The sequence below is a fragment of the Mastomys coucha genome, unplaced genomic scaffold (genome assembly GCF_008632895.1).
Source record: "Mastomys coucha isolate ucsf_1 unplaced genomic scaffold, UCSF_Mcou_1 pScaffold22, whole genome shotgun sequence".
In the NCBI taxonomy this organism is placed as follows: domain Eukaryota; kingdom Metazoa; phylum Chordata; class Mammalia; order Rodentia; family Muridae; genus Mastomys; species Mastomys coucha.
The window spans coordinates 171961136-171981714 of NW_022196905.1; the positions used below are offsets into that span (position 1 = coordinate 171961136).

At 38.2% G+C, this 20579-nt stretch overlaps 1 protein-coding gene across 5 annotated transcripts in view; it reads right to left on the reverse strand.

The window, feature by feature from the left end:
* Window positions 1–431: 431 nt before the first annotated feature.
* Window positions 432–20579, reverse strand: part of LOC116069104 (myb-like protein I) — a 67117-nt gene continuing 46969 nt past the window's right edge. For all 5 annotated transcript variants that reach the window (XR_004109842.1, XR_004109838.1, XM_031339467.1 and 2 more), the window contains one exon: window positions 432–1874. Coding sequence is in view for 3 of the 5 variants with exons in the window: in XM_031339467.1 (XP_031195327.1) it covers window positions 1681–1874 (194 nt within the window). In the remaining 2 variants the exon portion in view is untranslated. The remainder of the gene's footprint in view (window positions 1875–20579) is intronic.

A 20579-nucleotide genomic window follows, 5' to 3' on the forward strand; every position in this document is an offset into this window, starting at 1 on the left:
AGTTCATGTTTCATTATTAGTGTAGATCCTGCTGTTGTTGCTCCTGCTTTACTAACACCAGACTACAGATTTCTCAGTCCTCTACAATGGCCTGAAGATCAAGAACTCTCCAAGACTCTTTCAGAACTTCAGGAGCATACTGGGACTCCTGACACATCCAGCTTCCCAACCTAAGCTGTATGGAGTGTGTGTGTGTGTATGTGTGTGTGTGTGTGTGTGTGTGTGTGTGTGTGTGTGTGTGTGTAACACACATACCTTCTTTTTGTTCTATTCCTCTAGAGAATTATGTTTAATACAAAGATCTAAATTTTAAAAAGCTGAACCATAAAGCCCTTACAATAAAATGTCAGAATAAATCTTTATGACATGGGATTTGCTTCTTAGACATGAAACTAAAAGCATAAGCAACAAAAGAAAAAATTTTGATGTCATCAAGTTAAATGCTTTCGTTTATCAAATGATATTATCAAAAGGGTGAAAATGCAACCCACAGAATGGCAGAGAGTATTTGGCATTCATTTAAGAGCATCATATTCCAGCTATACAGAGAGTTCTTATAATTCAATGGCAAAAAATGCTACCCAATAAAAGATGAGTAAAGGCACTGAAGAGACACTGCTCCAGAGAAGATACACTAATGGCCACCAGGCAGACAACAAATATCCTCACATCACAAGTCACTAAAGAAGCACAAATAAAAGTCACACTGAGGTGTCAATACCATTTTGTACTTGCAAGGATAGCTGCAGTTTTTTTTTTTTTAATTACAGAAAAAATTATTGACTAACAAGGCAAACATGTTGGAACTTCACATTACTGGTGAGAACAAAAAAAAAAAATGATATAGCCACATGGGAAAATATGGGTACTTTCTAAAAAGATAAATAAATAATGAGAAGATCGCAAGGCCCAGAAATTTAACTTAAGTTTGTACCTAAAAAGAAGGAAGTATTCATATTAAATCATAAACAAATATTGATAGCAGGATCATTCCTAATAGCTAAAAAGTGATGAGGAGTAAATAATATATGGTATAATAATACAATGCTCTACTGTTCTGTAACAAAAGAGTAACGTGTGGGCTGAGAGATAGTTCATTCAGTAAATTGTCTTGGCTATTTTTGGCTGTTTTTAGCCCTATGCATGTCTATGTTAATTTTAAAATCAATGTAGTAAGTAAAACACACACACACCATGCATTACAATTGTCATGTCTCTTTCTGTTCTTTTGGATTAGGAATATGTTTCAAGGAGCATTAGATTATCAAACAAAAACCCCAGTTTTCATGGGAAACTTTCTCTAGAGTTATCAGTCAGGGGAGTCCAGGAGACCTCAAAACAATATAGGCTATTGCTGTTGCCTTTGGTTACAAGAAATTGGAGGTCAGACCCTATTGCTGAAGATACCACACCTTTTGGACAGAGGACTTAGAGGAGACAGAGAGCACTGACCTGGGAGCCTCCTCTTTGAGGAATATCTCTATTAGTACCAGACAGAGCTATGCAAGCTGCCAAGTGAAAAAAGCAGTTAAGAGCTCTGCCTACTAGCTATAATGCCTATGAAGCACAGCAATGACCAGAATGGAAGATGTTCTGAAGGGTACTATACAGTGGCATTTATATACAGCAGCTAATTGGACTTCAGGCCAACTCAGTAACAGATACTGTAAACCCAGCCCACTATCCATGGCTGATGATGTCAAAAAGAAAACTTATTACTGCCTTCTCTAATTCTTTTCTGTTGTTGTTGTGTTGTTGTTGTTCTTGTTGTTGCTGCTGCTGCTGGTGGTGGTGGTGGTGCTGCTGCTGCTGCTGCTGCTGCTGGTGCTGCTGGTGGTGTTTGTTGTAATCAGCTTGACACAATCTGGAGTTATCTGAGAAAAGAGAATCACAATTGAGAAAATGCCTCCACAAGACTGAACTACAGGCAACACTGTGGGGCATTTTCTTAAATAGTAATTGAAATGAAAGAGCCCAGCCAATTGTGGGCAGGGCCATTCCTAGGCAGGTAGCCCTGGGGTGTATTACAAAGTCATGAGGAACAAGTCAGTAAGCAGCACTTCTCCATGGTCTCTGCACTAGCTCCTACCTCCAAGTTCCTACCTTGAGTTCCTATACTGACTTTCCTAGATAATGGCTATAAACTATAAGATGAAAACAAACAAACAAACAAACAACCTTTCCTTTCCAATTGGCTTCTTGGTCATGATATTTTATCACAGCTAACTAAGATATTGTCAATTCTGTAACCAGTATAATTTCTAGCTGCATTCTAAATTCCTAACCTTACATAAATACAGATAAGTGTAGTTTCTCACCCTTGTCAGAAAAGCTTACTTTTGTAGCAGATGAGTAACATGACAGAAACTCACAGCAGATGAAAATCACAAACTGACTGTGGGGTGATCAACCTCAGTTGATACATCTACAACAAAATCTCTACAAGGCTCAGGGCACATCATGGAAGAAGAGGCGGGAAGACTGGATCAGGGCATCTACTACAAGATGTTTTTTATAGTGACAGGGAACCTGCACCCATGAAACCCTAACAATATAGTTGCCTACACAAGACCTGAGTGATGACACCACCAAATGGCCTGCCACTATGGATAACAGGAATGTCACAAGACCTCCCCGCCAGATGAAGAGCTACGAGCTATTAATGGATGCTGAGAGAGGGCGTGTCACCCTCTTGCTCAGGGACAAGCTAATCCCAAGCAGTTCTAAACACCTATGCATATGAGCAAGACTAAAGGAACTCATCTGGCTGAATTTTAAAATTCATATGTACACATGTATATGAAAATATAAGAGGCTATAAAGAATTGGTGTTTAATGTTTAATCAATATTATTATATTTATGATATGGGATATCAAAAGACTTCTCTTCCTGTGGCTTTAAGTGAATCTTGTTAGATGTTCTCACATCCTTCAAGAGACACTTTAGAGATTACTTCTGAAGTTTAGGATGTGGTGTGTCGCAAATTTTCAAAGCTTAGCATTTTCCCTTACCTGCTTCCTCCACTTTGTTCATTCTGACCATCCAGGCTCCTTATATTATCTTTGTTCACAATCCTGTTTTGTTATTCAGGCTTTCCTTACAAAATGACTATAGTTCTTGAAATGTACCTTGCAGAACTTTATCCATTGTGGGTCTGTTTACTGTTAACATTCTTGGTGTGTAATAAACATTTACTTTCTTATATGCAAATGCCTTTGTGCTTATCTTGTTCTTACAACAAGTACAATCTTATATTAGCATTGTTCCCCTGAAGTTAATAAATAATATACTAATACACAGAACCTCCCTTTTTTACTATAGCTCATGTTTTGGGGCATAAAATCTTTTACCTTTTTTTTCTTTGTCTTTTTCTTCTCTTTTCTTTTTCCTTATCTATATGTATCTTGGACCTTTTCATCAATAATAGTCTCAATTATACACCCTTGGAACCACTTTAAACATTATCCCTCCCATGGGGCATGGCATGTAGATTGGTAGTCGAGTGCTTTCAGAGCATACCAGAGGCCTCAGGTTTGACCCTTCCCCAGGACTGAAAAGCAAACCATCTTCCTAGATTCATGGTTCCATGCCCATCATCCACTGCAGACACTGTGTCTTGGAACATGAATTTCCCCCAAACACTTTGACTTTCTCTTCCTGTGGCTTTAAGTGAATCTTGCTAGATGTTCTCACATTTTTCTCCACCTCTTTTTCCATTTCAGCTTTTTTGTATGGCAGTCTGAAATAGTCTTTACTTCTGTCCTCCAGGCCTGAATTCTCCCTTTACTTTTTTCTGTACTGTTATTTGAACTAACCTATAAGTTTTATTTCTAACTTTTAACTGGTAATTATATTTAGTTATGGTTACTCACATGTTCATATCCTTTGAGATTCTACTGTTTTCATCCTTTGAACATCTATATGTAGTATGACAGGTGAAATAATATAACTTCCCCAATCGCTCATTAATTTCTAGCAGGTGAGTTGCTTCATGTGACAAAGGGGACTTTGTAGATATAGTTAATGATATTAGGATATGAAGGGTTTCCTGAGTCAGTTTTAAAAGGTAGGTATGGCAATGGAGCCAGAAGTTGAACTGGTCTGCTTTCAAGAATGAGGAAATTGCCATGATACAAGGCATATAACTTGTCTCTAAAAGCTGGAAAGGCCCAAGAAATATACTTTCCTTCAGTGCTTCCGAATTCAGTCAACGTCTGAATTTCCAGAATTATAAGAGGATAAATGTGTGCTGTTTTAGCCCATTTTTGTTGTTAGTACTGTTTCAGCAACAATACAAAATCAAAGATATATATATATATATGAATTTCCCCCAAACACTTTGACTTTCTCTTCCTGTGGCTTTAAGTGAATCTTGTTAGATGTTCTCACATTTTTCTCCACCTCTTTTTCCATTTCAGCTTTTTTGTATGGCAGTCTGAAATAGTCTTTACTTCTGTCCTCAGAAAACAGCTCAATCATCCAAAATCCCCAGAACATCCTCTGGTTTCTCTCCCTCTGAATGATCTATAAGCTAATCATGGTTATGTTACTCAAGACTGTCCAATGGAATGTGTTGGGATGTGGATGAGAAGTGGTGGGTACAGAAGTTAGTTGGTTAACTATGGTGAAGTAGGATAAACTAGGAAAGCAGGAAAGCTACAAGTATAGTTCAGACTGCATCCAAGACCTAGAATCTGGGCTGTAGGGATAAATCCTGGTCTTTACCCAAAAACCCACAGTCAGTGTCATAGGGTTTTACTGTTGTGAGGAAACACCATGACCATGGCAACTCTTATAAAGGAAAACATTGAATTGGGACTGGCTTACAGCTTCAGAGGTTTAGTCTATTATCATATGGTGAGAAGCATGGCTGCATGCAGGCAGGCATGGTGCTAAAGAAGGAGCTGAGGGTTCTACATCTTAACCCACAGGCAGCAGGAAATGAACAGAGACTCACTTCCTCCAACAAGTCTCTGAATACTGACACTCCCTATGGACCTATTTGATCCATTTTTATTCAAACTATCACAGTCAGGGAAAGTCAAATAGTGTGGCTCTAACAGAGAGAACAGATTCTTCCTCCTTTCACTGCTTACATAATACTTTGCTAGAAGTAGACAAGCTTCATTAAATCTATCAGTTCAAACGTCAGTCTCTGGTGCACATACAAAAAGATATTCCCCAACTATCTAAGATCTTTCAACCCAACCCAACTTATGAAAAGAACAAGGCTTCTTACTGTCAGATTTCTACCTGAGTAACAGTGGTCTTGCTTGGGACTACCATTTGGTTTTGCGTCTGCTCCCAACAGGAGTTCCACCTTTGAGGTCCCTCCAGTTCAGGCCAGGACTCCTATTTTTCAAACATGTTCACATTTGTCAAGCTGAGAAGCTCTAGAACATTTCAAGGATTGACCACAGAGGTTCTCCGTTTTCTCTATATGGTCTCAGTGATCTCATGGCCTCTAGGTGGCCAGGTTGTTTCCTTATATAAAGATCAGCATCTAATATCAGCCTTGGGGTAAGGTACAGTGAAAAATAAAAAAAACACTTAGGAAATGTTCAGATAAATTGGTGTGTGATCATTCAGCACACTCAGCATAGATTTGGTTTTGTGTAATATTGGAAGATATTTTATTTCCTGAAGAAGTTGGCTTGATTTAGGTGTTATATGAAACCTATGTTCTAGATATCAGAATTACATTCAACAGAGTGAAATAATTGACAGTAGAAGTTGTGTTAAAGGAATAAACAGTTCATTCATATCTCTGAAGCTCTGCTCAGCATAGGGCATGGTTTCCTGAATGGAACAGTGAGAAGAAAGTTGTGCCAAGGTTCTCTGTTTATTCATAGGGAAAGAAATTCTCTTTTCTGGCTTTCTAACTATAGTGAAATTCCCCAAGTAGAACATGGCCACCTCACCTGGACTACATGTATATAATTGCCTCCATGTCTTCTGCTCAGATTTGAGGGCTGAGAGCCAGACCATACCTCTTTAAATAGAAGTTTCTATTGAATGCCTCTTAAATCAACCAAAATTAGGCTGAGAATATGGTTCAGTAGCAGAATATTTGCTGTATAACCTGTGTGAGGGCTTAGTTGCGACCTCCCAACACTGCAAATATATAAATAAGAACCAATCTAAATATAGCACACCCCAAATCATGATCATGATTAGCCCACGTATACTCTTTATCTCTACCATATCCCGCCAAGTCATTATCATCTACTCCCAAGAAAAAAAAAATAACACATCTAAATGGTCCCCATGAATCCATCCTTGCCTTTTGTAACTGATTATCCATGGTGATGCTGGAGAAACACTAATAAATATAAATATGATCTTGTGTCACACACGTAATATCTTCCTCGTAGTTCCCTACGTGTTCCGTAACCTGACCCCCTCCTACTATCTTGCCCCTCGCCCACCATGACTCTACCCTGTTTTACCTCTCTGCATGGCACAGAGGAAGGAGTCCAAAATGGGAATTTCATATGTGCTGTAAAGGAGTTTGGAAAGCGAATATCTGGAAGCAGATTACCGGGGCTCAACCTAAAGCCACTGGTGAGTTCTCCTGCGGTCCAGAAGAGCTGAGAAAACCAGAGCTTCCACAGAAACCCAGGAAACCAAATAAGCTAAGCTGCTGAGAGGGAGGCTGCCAGGTGCCTGTGGAGAAATACAGAGCTGTCACCCCTGTGTAATTCACAGCCCACGGATAAAGCAATCCTACAAATAATAAATAATGAAGAGGTTTCTATATCATCTGTAGCCAAGCTGACTTGATAACAGAATAACTCAACCCAATTCACCACAGAGTCAAATGTCCATTTCAGTCGGGAAGTAGCATGTTTCCTGTCTTTCTCTCCTCCATGACATAAATCCTATTTTAAAAGCATTTATTCATTTTTTTTCTAAAAGTATTCATTCAGTACCCAATGTACAGTCATCAAAACACTATCCTAGGCACTCAGGGTACATTAGTGAAGAAAAGAAGTAAAATTGCTCCCTCACACATTAGTAAGCAGAGCTGAGCAGAAAATGATAATATGTGCATTATGTATAGTCATACATACATTATGTATTATGTATGTATATATTATGGATGGATGTGTATTAAGTATAATAATATTTCATGTGATAAATAGTACTAAGAACAAAACAGGAATTGGAAAGAGAATATAGTATTGAAGGTGAAGCATCCAGACTTTTCCAGTCACTGCTTCTCCTAATTATGTGTCAACTTCCTTGACTCCAAGAAACTTTACAAGATAACTAAGGTAAAATTATTAAATTATCTTGTATTTGAACTGAGTATTGGGGACTCTACATTTTACCCTAAAACAGATTGATTTGTACTTATATTTATAACATCAAAGACTACTGGGAAAGCCTCAGGGAAATGAGTTAGTGGTTGACTCCTGAGTCAGCTGGGGTCTTCAAGCTAGTGCTCCTCTATGTAGTCCTCAAGAATCTGCTAGTGCTCCTCTATGTAGTCCTCGAGAATCTGCTACTGGCATTGTGTAGAACACGGGGATAAAAATGGCTATTTAAGGGGCTGGAGGAATAGTTTGGCAGTTGAGAGCACTGACTGCTCTTCCTAGAGGTCCTGAGTTCAATTCCCAGCAACCATATGGTGGCTCACAACCACCTGTAATGGGATCTGACTGTGACAGTGTACTCACATATATAAAATAAATAAATATTTTTTAAAAAATAGTTATTTAAGTAGCCACCTGTGCACAAAGGGATGTTGTGCCCAGTTAAGGCAAGACTAAAGGACTGCAGAGCAAGTCCTAAAGATCGTGACGAATAGCATGCAGAATGCAGAGACTGGAAGGGAAGAAGGGAGGGAGAGAGGGAGGGAGGGAGGGAAGGATGGAGGGAGGGAGAGACATGTTTTACATATTCAATGCAAAGATCTATAATATCTGTGCTCTTCAGATATTTTCTCTCTTCTGGTCATGACTGACATCCATTCAAATCAAACACTCCACTCTTGCAGTACCCAAGATATTCCAGGGATTGAATTCTACTTTACAAACCCTTGTATTAAGGTATGGTACTTTTAGAATTTGAATAAAGATACTTGACAGTATTTGATAACTTCATTCCCATCTGCATTATAAAGGTTGGTGAGTCTAACCACTAGAAGCAGTGATCACTCCTATTATCTACATATGTAGCACATGCGTCTATGTAAATGTGTGATTAAAACATACTCTGTGTACTCCGTAAGAAATGATGCTGAACTGCTAGGAATCACTGACTATTCTGGAAAGGGAGAAGTACACATGGAAATGGATTTATCCCAGGTGCTTGCGTCCCCATGCTCTCACCACATTTTTCTACAAAGGCCATAGAGCTTTCCCTTTATCACAGTTTTGAGTTTGGAACTCTGAAATCTTCGGAAATACTATATTGGCTGCACTCTGTTGGCCAGAGATAAAGTTGAGAGGCACTACCATTGAAATTAGCTCTTGTATTGCCATGGAGATCAAATTAAAGCCAAGTAGAAGGCAAATGTCACTATTACAGTCAGGTGGGCAGAACCACCAAAACAGGCATCAGGCCTTTGCAACAGTCAAATGGCTTGACAGGATATTTCTGGTGGTGGATAATAGATAGGAAGGGAAAGAAAGAGCCTGTGGGATGCTCAGTTGGTAATGGTGCTTGCTGCCGAACCTTAGGACCTGAATCAATCCCCAGGATCAACATGGTAAAAGAGGGGAACCAACTCCACAGGTTGTCCTCTAATCTAAATTTATACAGTAGGATACACAACTTAAGAAACTTAAAAAAAACTCTAACATCCTAACTGTTTGGTTTAACTATGGACCATCTCTAAGCCAAGAAGCCAGATACTCAATTTGAATCGGTCATCTAATTCCTGATCTGTTCATTGATACAGACCCAAGAATAGCTTCTTGTATAACTAAAGCAACTCCATGCAATACGCCAACATTTATGTTTTGCCAAAACTCTTCCTGGTCAGTCTGGGAAGATGGCTCAATGGTTAAGACCACTAGGTGCTCTTCCATAGGACTTGGGTTTGATTCCCTGCACCCATCTACATGATCACTCACAACTGTCTATAAATCCCATCCCAGGGGATTCAATGCCCTCTTCTGGCCTCAGTGATCACTATATATACACAATGCACAGAAACACATGCAGGCAAAATGCCCATACACATCAAATAAAAATAAAATTTAAAGAAAATTTCATGGTCTATCACAAAGGGACCTGTTGATACTTCTAGTATATCTGTGTCTAACATAAAGGGACAGTGGCCTTTTTAGGGTTTATTAATTCAATGCTTAGCACACCAGCATTGAATTAATTTCTTTTTGTAAAAAAATTTAATCATTTATAAAGTGACTGTTAACATGCATGTCTTAATAATCTTACAGCTTACAATACATTAGTAGCTTTTACAAGATTAGGATTTTAAGGCTTTATCCCCATTAGGTTTAGCCTTAAAAATAATAGTTTCTGAATTGAAGTTCTTTTGGTACCAAAATAAAACTTTAAATGATAAAAACAGCCCATAGGAGGACTGGCAACTTTACTCTCCTGGTCCTTTCATAGCGCATCATTATGTGGATTCTGGGTATCGAACCCAGGCATCAGGGTTGAGCCGTTGAGTAGCATGGTTACGTGCTGAGCCATCTTGCTGTCCCTCTTATAATTTGAGATGCATGGTCTTTGAAGAATGATTCTTGTTTTGAGTTCTTTTTAGCTGACAAAACTTTCTTGTTCCTCATTCTCCTTTATTCTTCTGTTCATTTTTTCTCATTAGTTTTTTTTTTCTTTCTGTCTCTCTCTCTCTCCCTTGGTAGAGCTTCTTGTAAGACTCAGCCTGTCAAAACATCTAAAGCTTAACAAAGTTAGCCGAGACAAGGAAGCGACACATGCTTCTTAGGCCAGCCTCTGTCAGCCTGCATAGACCTGTGGTAAGAAGAGACATTCTATGGGCTCTTTGCCAGACTACGTACTCATTGTCTTCCTTCACCATAAGATAGAAATACCCAAGTTTCTAATGTTTAGTGTTTAATAGCTTATAGCTGTGGACCGAACTCTTTAGCCTTTTGTTTATTTTTTAAGATTATATATGAATAAAAGAAATGATAATATAAGATGTTTTATAAACAGTGCCAAGCCTCAGCTGCTCTCCATGACCTCCCCATGCCTTTTAAACCATTACCATCTGGGTGATTCTTACATTACAAAGTATATCTGCCAGCAGGAGGTACATTATTGTACACAGAACACGTGGAGGCACAACTTTAACACCTTATTAAACAAGTACTGTTTTTAATCCTACCTTTTATAATCCTTGTTTTGAATAGTTTTGCCTTCAGGACAAGAATTATCATACAGAAACCCATCCTAGCCCAGAATATCCTGGAGGACTGTGGTTCCCTCCTTGGTTGGGTTATACCTACCATGTAGTCATCTTGGTGAAGATGGTGGTGAAGTCACATGTCCCTAACCCTTGCCAATCCTAGCAAATTATGGCTGCCAGCCATGTGGCAGCCTCCATCCCAATGGCGGACAGCAGTTAAGATGGCAGCAAGCCACATGTTGCTTATATCCCAAGATAGTACCATGCAACATGGTTCCTTTAAGATTATCTATGTATATATTTTTAACTGACAACTCCCTGTATTATGAATTTTAATTAACTTTTTTTTGTTACAGATTTTATAGACTTTTAACCATACCCAATAAACTTACAAATCTTGAGATACAGAAATTTCACAATCTTACAAATCTTGAGATGAAGTTTATATCTTAGAAAAAGTTTTAGGCAGTTAAATGAAACCAATTGTCTAACTTGTGGGGCTGTTCTACTTTGTTCTCTTTCCCTTGTCACAAAGTCATGTGGCTTACCTGACATAGGACAGAGAGGAAATTTAAATAACCATGTTTGGGTCTCAAGGAGGGAAAGCCATAACCCAACTCTAGAGCCAGCTTTTCAATAAAATAAGGCAAAATTTAAAAAGTATAATATTATTCACACCCAAAGATGTTTGAATCCCTACTGTGCTGGCTTGAATATGCTCCCAGGGCTCTTGGGAAGTGTCACTGTTAGCAGTTATGGCTTTGATTGTGTTCGTTTTTTTATACTGAGTACTATTTTATTTACCAATAAGAAGTATTCACCTATAAATAGGCAGGTTAATCACAAAAATATGTAACCCCATACCTTTCCCTCATATTTCTTTTTTTATAATGCTAGGCTTGTGCATACAAATTTGGTGGTATAAAACTGGACCACACCCAGTAATTCCCAATATTTCTTGTTGAGATAAATTTGATTTTTTGTTTGTTTTTTTTTTTTGTTTTGTTTTGTTTTTACTTTTAATTTTTTTATTCTGTCATATTCTTTAAAATTTATAAAATATTGTAACAATAAAACTGAGTAGTATAAAGTTGTTTGATATAAAACAATCAAACAGTCTTACATAGATGCTTGTCTGTAGCAATACTGAAAATACATGTTTTTCTCTATATAAATTTTAAATAACTTCAAACATATTAACTGTATATTTTAAAATAATGCATTACTACTAGTTTTTTTAAATGAACATAAATAGTCTTTTTGTTTGTTCGTTTGTTTTGTTTTTACTAGAGCTTAAAATCTTGGTTCTTACTGTGGTACAAGTCCAAAATAAGAACAATTTTTAGACATTGCAGTTCCTTGTAATAAGGCTGTACTTCAATGACCCTCACATCACCAAAGAATTTTACCTCCATCGTAGCTAAGCTAAGAGTTGACAGTTCTGCTGTGTCAAGAAATGAATTGTAGGCATGATTTTTGGATACGATTTCCTGCTATGGTCAAAGCTATGTAACTGGAGTGATTGTCTTCATTTGCAGCCCACAGAGAACAGGTTAAATTCATTTAAAGAATGGTGTGTGTATTAAGATGGTCTATCCATGCAGTCATTCACTAACTGTTTCAATGAACAATGGTTCTGCTTGGAGGGTGGCACAGACATTAGGTGAGGGTAAGAATCTGGTTCGTTCGCTGTGATGATTTTGAAAAGCATTTATCTCGGAGAAAGAGTAACTTATAAAGTCTTCTTCATCAAATTTGATACAATAGTTACAAGCATTAAGCAAAGCATTCAGTCTCACTCTTTGTTGTTCTCTTACAAGCCACCTACCAAGTTAATTGTCTACATTTCTTTTGGCTATATAAATACATATGAAATATGTAAGCTGTTCTGAAAACCATAAACCTAAAACATATTTACAGAACACTATGCAGAACATATACAGAACTTATAAAAGACTAGATCTTCTTCTCGGGACCTTATGGAACTTTATCCAAAAATGACCACATAGTTGGCCAGAAAGCAAGTCTCAACAGATATAAGAAAATTAAAGTAACACCTTACATTCTCCTGAACAATCACAGGACCTAGCTATACCACTCCTGGCATATACTCAGAAGATTCTCCAACATGTAATAAGGACACATGCTCCACCATGTTCATAGCAGTCTTATTTATAATAGCCAGAAGCTGGAAAGAACCCAGATGTCCTTCAACAGAGGAATGGATACAGAAAATGTGGTACATTTACACAATGAAGTACTACTCAGCTATGAAAAACAATGAATTTAAGAAATTCATAAGGAAATGGATGGATCTGGAGAATATCATTCTGAGTGAGGTAACTCAATCACAAAGAACACATATGGTATGCATTCATTGATAAATGGATATTAGCCCAGAAGCTCAGAATACCCAAGATACAATCCACAAACCACAAGAAACTCAAGAATAAGGAAGACCAAAATGTATATGCTTCAACCCTTCTTAGAAGGGGAAACAAAATATCCATGGGAGGAATTGCCAAGACAAAATATAGAGCAGACTGAAGGAAGGACAATCCTGAGACTGCTCTACTTGGGAATCCATCCCATATTCAGTCATCAAACCCAGACACTATTGTGGATGCCAGCAAGTGCTGGATGACAGGAGCCTGATATAGTTGTCTCCTGAGAGGCTCTGACAGTACCTGACTAATACAGAAGTAGAGGCTCACAACCATCCATTAGACTGTGCACAGGGTCCCCAATGAAGGAACTAGAAAAAGGTTCCAAGTCACTGAAGGGGTGCACAGTCCCTTAGGAAGAACAACAATATGAACTGACTAGTGCCCTCAGAACTCCCAGGGACTAAACCACCAACCAAAGAGTATACATGGTGGGACTCATGGCCCCAGCTGTATATGTAGCAGAGGATGGCCTAGTCAGTCAGTCAATGGGAGGAGAGGCCCTAGGTCCTGTGAAGGTTTTATACCCCAGTGTAGGGGAATACCAGAGCCAGGAAGCAGGAAAAGGTAGTTTGGTGAGCAGGGAGAGGGGAGAGGGAATAGGGGGGCTTTTTTTGAAGGGGAAACCAGGAAAGGGGATATCATTTTAAATGTAAATAAAGAAAATATCTAATAAAAAAATTAAAAAATAAAGAAAAAAGAGATCAGTAAAATATAAATAATCAATATGCTTTTTTTTTTAGAATACTATGAAACAAAGAGTTGTTTCTTTAAGAAAAATCAGTAAGAGTAACAAATCCTTGTGCAAATTAACTAAAAGCCAGAGAAAGAGTATCCAAATTAATAAAAATAGAAATGAAAAGGAGACTATAACAGCAGATACAGAAAATTCAGATAATTGTTAGGTCATAGTTTAAAAAAAAAAACCTCTTCTCCATCAAATTAGAAAATCTAAAAGGAATGGGTAATTTCCTTCATATATATATTGTCTACCAAAGTTAAAACAAGATAAAATGAACAATTCAACCTATAATCCCTAGTGAAACATATAACCCCAATACTATTCAAATTATCCCACAAAGTAGGGAGAGATGTAGCACTGCCCAATTCAATTTATGCAGTCACCGTTACCTTTATACCAAACCACGTAGCCAACTAAAACACAGAATTGCAGACCAATTTCCCTAATGAACATAGATGAAAAAATTCTCAAGAAAATATTTGCAAAGAAAACCCAAGAACATATCAAAAAGATCATCCACCATGATAGAGTAGGTTGCATCCCAAACTTTCATGGTTAGTTCAATAAATATAAATCAGAAAATGTAACCCACCACATAAACAAACTAAAAGACAAAACCTACATGATCATCTCATTAGATGTAGAAAAATTCTTAGACAAAATCTAACACCAATTTGTAATAAATGTTCTAGGGAGACTAGGCATATAAGGGACATACCTCAACATAATAAAGGCAATTTATAACAAGAACATAGCCAAAATCAACCTAAATGGAGAGAATCAAAGCATATCTACCAAAATCAAGACCAAGACAATGTTGTCCATTTTCTTCATACCTATTCAAGATTGTACTTTATGTCTTAGCTAGAGAAATAAGACAAGCAATAAGAATATGAATAAGAAAGAAAGAAGTTAAAGTGTCTTTATTTGCAGATTATATGATTGCATACATAAATGATCCTACAAATTCCACCAGAAAACTCCTACAACTGATATACACTTTCAGCAAAGTAGCTAGATATAAAATTAATATACCTAACAAAATATATACAAATTACAAATAAACTGTGAAAGAAATCAGGGAAATAATACCATTTGCAATAGCTTCAATAAATAAATAAATAAATATATCAGGCTAACTCTAACCAAGAACATGAATGACTAGATATCAGAAGACTAAAAGATATAGCATGCTCATCCTACCAAAAGCAATCTACAGATTAGATACAATCCTCATCAAAATTCCAACACAATTCTTAACTGAACTTGAAAAGACAACCCTCAGCTTCATATGGAAACACACACACACACACACACAACACAACATACAAACATGCAAACAAAACAGAATAGCTAAAACAATTCTGATTAATAAAAGAACTGCTGGAAGTTATCACCACCCCCAACCTTAACTTATATATAGAACTACAGCAATAACAATAACATTGTGTTGGCATAAAAACAGACACACTGATAAATAGAATCAAATTTACGATCCTTAACACAAATCCACACACCCACAAATACCAACTTTTTTATAAAGAAGCCAGAAATACATGGTGGGAAAAAGATGGTCTCATCAACAAATGATTCTGGTCAAACTGGATGGCTGCATGTAGAAGAATCCAAATAGATCCATCCTTACCACCTTGCATAAAACATAACTTCAATGGAACAAAGACTTCAACTCTTAAGGCCAGACACACTGAATCTGTTAGAATAGAAAGTAAGGAAGAGTCTTGAACTTGTTGGCACTGGAAAAGAGTTTCTGAACAGAACACTGATATCAACTGGCACTGTAGCTGCCTGCAGCTAAATACGAACAGGTTTTCTGGAAGAGGAGTAGGAACCTAAAGAAATAAAAAGAACTGGACGATGAGAGAGAATAAAAAATGGGACCAAGCCATGGTTATGCTTTCAGTCTGCCATGTGTATTCAACTGTGTAACAAGCAGGCAGGCAGAAACCCCTCCCACATGGCTTCCTGATAAACATTGGTTTGTCAAGTGGATACAGATCCAGAGTCCTTTTAATAAACGTGTTTTCAACTAAAACAATGGCTAGAAATTTTATTAGTCAACAAAGTTTGACTGAAATAGCTTCCACTTTTCTCTGAGACTAAACAGCGGCTTCCCCCTACACCTAGAGGCCAAACCTTGGGCCTGAGTATTGCTAATTTGTAATTGAAGTGCCTGGGACATCCTCAAGATAATGTTAAGCTTGCTGCTTTTAAACTTTTGAGCTTTTATCTCAAGCAGGTCCATTACAAACATGCAGGCCCTACACCAAATTGGAATCCAGAGAGACTCTATGTGGCAGATATTCATCGTGATGAAGAAAAGGCGTTATAGGCATGTTGTGGCTTTGGTCTGTATGGGAATAAGGTGTCCTATGATGGTCTGCGGCCAATGACATATTCATGTGTCTATGGCTTTCACCAACCTGAGACAGAGTCACATGCCAAGAGGTTGTGTTTATTAATCACAAACACTGAAAAGACCCAGTTTGTGTAAAAACACACTAACTAGCTCCATGTGATTTCCAAAGACCAGTAGATCCACCTAAGATAGGTGGGGTCGTCAAGCCACTGTAAAATTCCCAGGCAGGACTATGGTGCATAAATATATCTTATGTCCCAGTCCAGCTAATTTTTAATAAATAAATAAGGAGGAACTGTGACCCTTCCCCCAGCCAGGACCTGGCTCTCTCAGACCTTGCCTTGCCACAAATAGCCACGCCTCTCTCCAAGTTCCTGTTACACTGGAACTCCCACCTCCAGAGACTAAAGATAAAGATGCTGATTGGGTCATGAAATGCTGATGGACTGGGAGAGGGGTTCCTGCCTGTCAGCTTGTTATACAGTTGGATATACATGGTGGACTGAAAGGATAATCATGGCTCTGTCCCATTTTTTATCCCCTCTCACCGTCCTGTTCCCTTTATTTCTTTAGGTTCCTACTCCTCTTCCAGAAAACCCGTTTGTATTTACCTGCAGGCAGCTACATGGCACTAAGAACCACAATTAAGAAATGCAACCTCATGACACTAAAAGAGCTTCTGTATGACAAAGGGTACCATCTTTCGGACAAAGCAACAAGGTACAAAATGGGAAAAGATTTTACCATCTGTACATCCAATGGATGCCTAATATCTAAAATATATAAATAACTAAAAAACAACAACAACAACAACAACAACAAACTAGATACCAAGGGAAAAAAACTCAATTAAAAATTGGGTACAGATCTAAACAGAGTATTCTCAAAAGAGGAACCACAAATGGCTGAAACACGCTTAAAGAAATGTTCAACATCATTAGTCATCAAAGAAGTGCACATCAAAACTACATTGAGACTTCATTTCACACCAGTTACACTGTATAAGATCAATAGAATAAGTGGCAGCTCATGCAAGGACTTGGAATAAGTGGAACATTCACTCATCATTAGTAGGACTGCAAACTTGTACAACCACTATGGAAATTATTGTGGAAGCTTTTCAGAAAGATAGGAATAAATCTTCCTCAAGATCCATGTATGCCACCCTTGAGCATCTACCCAAAAGACTACATCCTACTTCAGAGACATTTGTTCATCCACGTTCTTTGTACTCTATTAATAATAGATAGAAAATGGAAACAGACTACATGCCCATCAATGGAAAATGGATAAAGAAAATTTGGTCCATTTACAAAAAGAAATATTACTCAACCATGTTTTAAGATGAAATTCACAGATAAATGGAGCTAGAAAGGTACTATTCTGAGTGAGAAAACCTAGACCCAGAAAGATAAGTATAGTATATATTTACTTATATGTAGATGTTTGCTCTTATTTCTTTGATAAACAACCTACAATCCATATTATCTCTGAAGTTAAGCATAATGTAAGGAACCAAGGGTAAGAATGGATCTCCTGAGAAGAATGAAATAAACAGAGTCCTGGAATGGGAGGGTCAAATGAGGAAGTGAAGTAAAGAGGTGGGTCAGGGAGAGATAGGTAATACTAAAGGCCATTTGAGAGGTTATATGGAAACCTAATAAAACAGAAACTTCTTAAAATATATATATATATATATATATATATATATATATATATATATATATATGAAGGTGATCTAAATGGAATCATCAAATAGTGAGGGAGACAGAGCCTCAACTGGATATATCTCTTCACTAAATGAAATCTCCAGTTCCAGGAATGGGCTGTGTCTAATTGTGCTGTTAATCAAAGGGACCCTATAGGACCTCCAAACAACCCAGTCTATTGCAAAGGCTATAGGTTGTTTTCTAAAAACTGATGTTAAGGCTGTATTACTATAGACAACACCTACACAACTCATTGAACATGAAGAAGTAGAACTGTTGCCTACATAGAAACCTCTGTCTAGTGTTCATGGTTTCACACTATCAAAGGAGATAGGTAAACACAAACCCAGCTACAAACACTGATCTGAAACTGTCCCACAGTTTCACGAACTGGGTTCTCTCTCAGCTGAAGGGAGAAAGGGACCTGAAACACAGAGTTTGAGAACAAAAGGATGAGAAGCCAAGTTGAGTCCCTTGATTGGGACTTTACTTTTGGGGTTCAGCATTTATAAGTACACAAGAAATCGAAACTGGATCTCTAGGTTACAATGACATTTGCATAACATAAACAATGTGGAAGGAGTCAGGAAAGAGTTAGAACAGAGTCAAGGGGAATTCAAGGGGAAGCCTGCTGCCAGGGGCGAGCCTGCTCTCAAGGGTAGAGGCTCAGGGTGTTAGGCACTGGGAGAGGTTGGAGGCACGGCCTGCAGTGGGGGCAGAGGTCAACAGTGGATGTCCTCAGGCAGTCAGTTTGTTTACATTCAACAATGTCCTCAGCCAGCAGATGTGTGTAGTGGGCCTTTGTTTTAGGCACAGCAGGCATGAGCTGACAATCTCTGGTTGTAAGCTCTGATGTCACAGGAGTTGAGGCAGGAGGGAGGGACCCAACACTGATCTAAAACAGTAACCAGCCTGCAAGACATGCTAGTGCAATGGTAGCACAAGGCTTCTGAGAGTAACCAACCAGTATCTGATCAGACTTAAAGTTTATTTTGTATGATAGGACCCATTCCTAACACTATTGGTTAAGAACCTGAAACTGGATAGGACAGAGACCTAGGGTAAGACCAAATACTAGTATTCTTTTAAAGGAACATAGCAATAACATGACTCCTAAGGACATTCTGCTATATCCATAGAGCAGTGTCTTCCTCGGCCATCATCAGAGAAGCTTCTTCCAGCAGTAGGCAGAATATAATAAAAAGACCCACAACTGGACAATATGCAGAGAGCAAGAGACCTTGAAACACTCTGTCCTAAGTGAGGTGTCTCCATCAATTCCTTTTCCTAAAGACTCAGAGAACCTGCAGAAGAGAAAAAGAAAAGATTTTAAGAGCCAGAGGAGATGGAGTGCACCAAGAAAACAAGGCCCTCTAAACACAGCAAGATGGATGCCCACATGAACTCAGAGACTGTAATGTGAGCACACATGCAGCCTACACAGGTCTCAGCCAGATGGAACCAGTGCTGAAAGTGGAAATGGACATAAGCCCCCATCCCTAACCTAGAAGCTATTTCCATTCTCTTCACAAATGAAAATTTTGTTTCTGCAGTGTAGTCTCACTGGGTATACAAACCATTCTTAAGGCCAGGTCCTATGTCTAGCAGTAAATGGCCAACACAAAACTCCATGGCATTTTGGACATTCTTTGTCTTGTAACGATTGGCCAGGGTTTATCCACCATTAAAAGTCCTTTCCATATATATTATGGCTTCTGATTTTGTGTTTTTATGGAATTTCTATACATGTAAATTTGTGTGTCTCTGCATCTATATGGTTTTCTTTTAGTTTATTTCTTGTTTTTTGTTTGTTTGTTTGTTTTGCCCTATCCTGGTTGATTTCCCTTTTATTTACTATTTTATCTAATTTTTAGATGCTATTTGTATCTTAATGAGAGGTTAAAAAAAACTGTGGATTTGAGCTAGTGAGGAAGTGGGGGAATCTAGGCAGAATTGAGGGAGAGAATATCATAATAAGAACATATTGAATTTTAAAGATCTATTTTCAACTTTTGAGAAAGTACCATGAGTTGAAAACATAGTCTAGTTCAATGCTTAGAAAACTTAGTGTGTTAGCATGAAGACATGGAAAAGAATCACCAGAGGTGCCTGATAACACGACAGCCATCTGTGACTATCAAAAGAGAAAGTTAGAAAAGCTTTTCCTCCATAGCATCTCTAGTTTTCTTTGTAAGGTTCTTCTCTCAAACTGTGGGAGATTCAGTAATAAGGACAGTGGAGGACTTAAAGGAAATCTTGTTTTCTGGACACAAGAGAACAGTTGTCTATACGAACTCACAGCAATTCTGACAATAGGGTCAAGCTAGATACAATCCCTGTGTGGAGACTGAACTCAGTAACATGGACAGCTGTAAGCAAAGCTAAAAATAGCTCCAGACATTTTAATGGTGCATGTAGTTTATGTATAAAACATCACTGTAGGCTCATGGATTTGAATACTTATTCCCAAGGTGGTATTGCTATTTAAGAAGGCTGTCAAACCTATAAATGGTGGGGGTTACTGAAAGACTAATACAGAAGTGGATGCTCACAGCCATCCATTGGACTGAGCACAAAGTCCCCAATGGAGGAGCTAGAGAAAGGACCCAAGGAGCTGAAGGGTTTGCAGCCCCTTAGGAGGAACAATAATATGAACTAACTAGTGACCTCAGAGCTCCCAGGGACTAAACCACCAACCAAAGAGTACACATGGAGGGACCCATGGCTCCAGCTGCATATGTAGCAGAGGATGGCCTTATGGGACATCAATGAGAGGAAAGGCCCTTGGTCTTGTGAAGGCTTGATACCCCAGTGTAGGAGAATGCCAGAACAGGGAAGCGGGAGAGGGTGGGTTAGTGAACAGGGAGATGGGGGATGGGATAGGGGGGTTTTCGGAGGGGATAAAATTTGCAATGTATAGAAAATATCTAATAAAAATATAAATATATATATATATATATA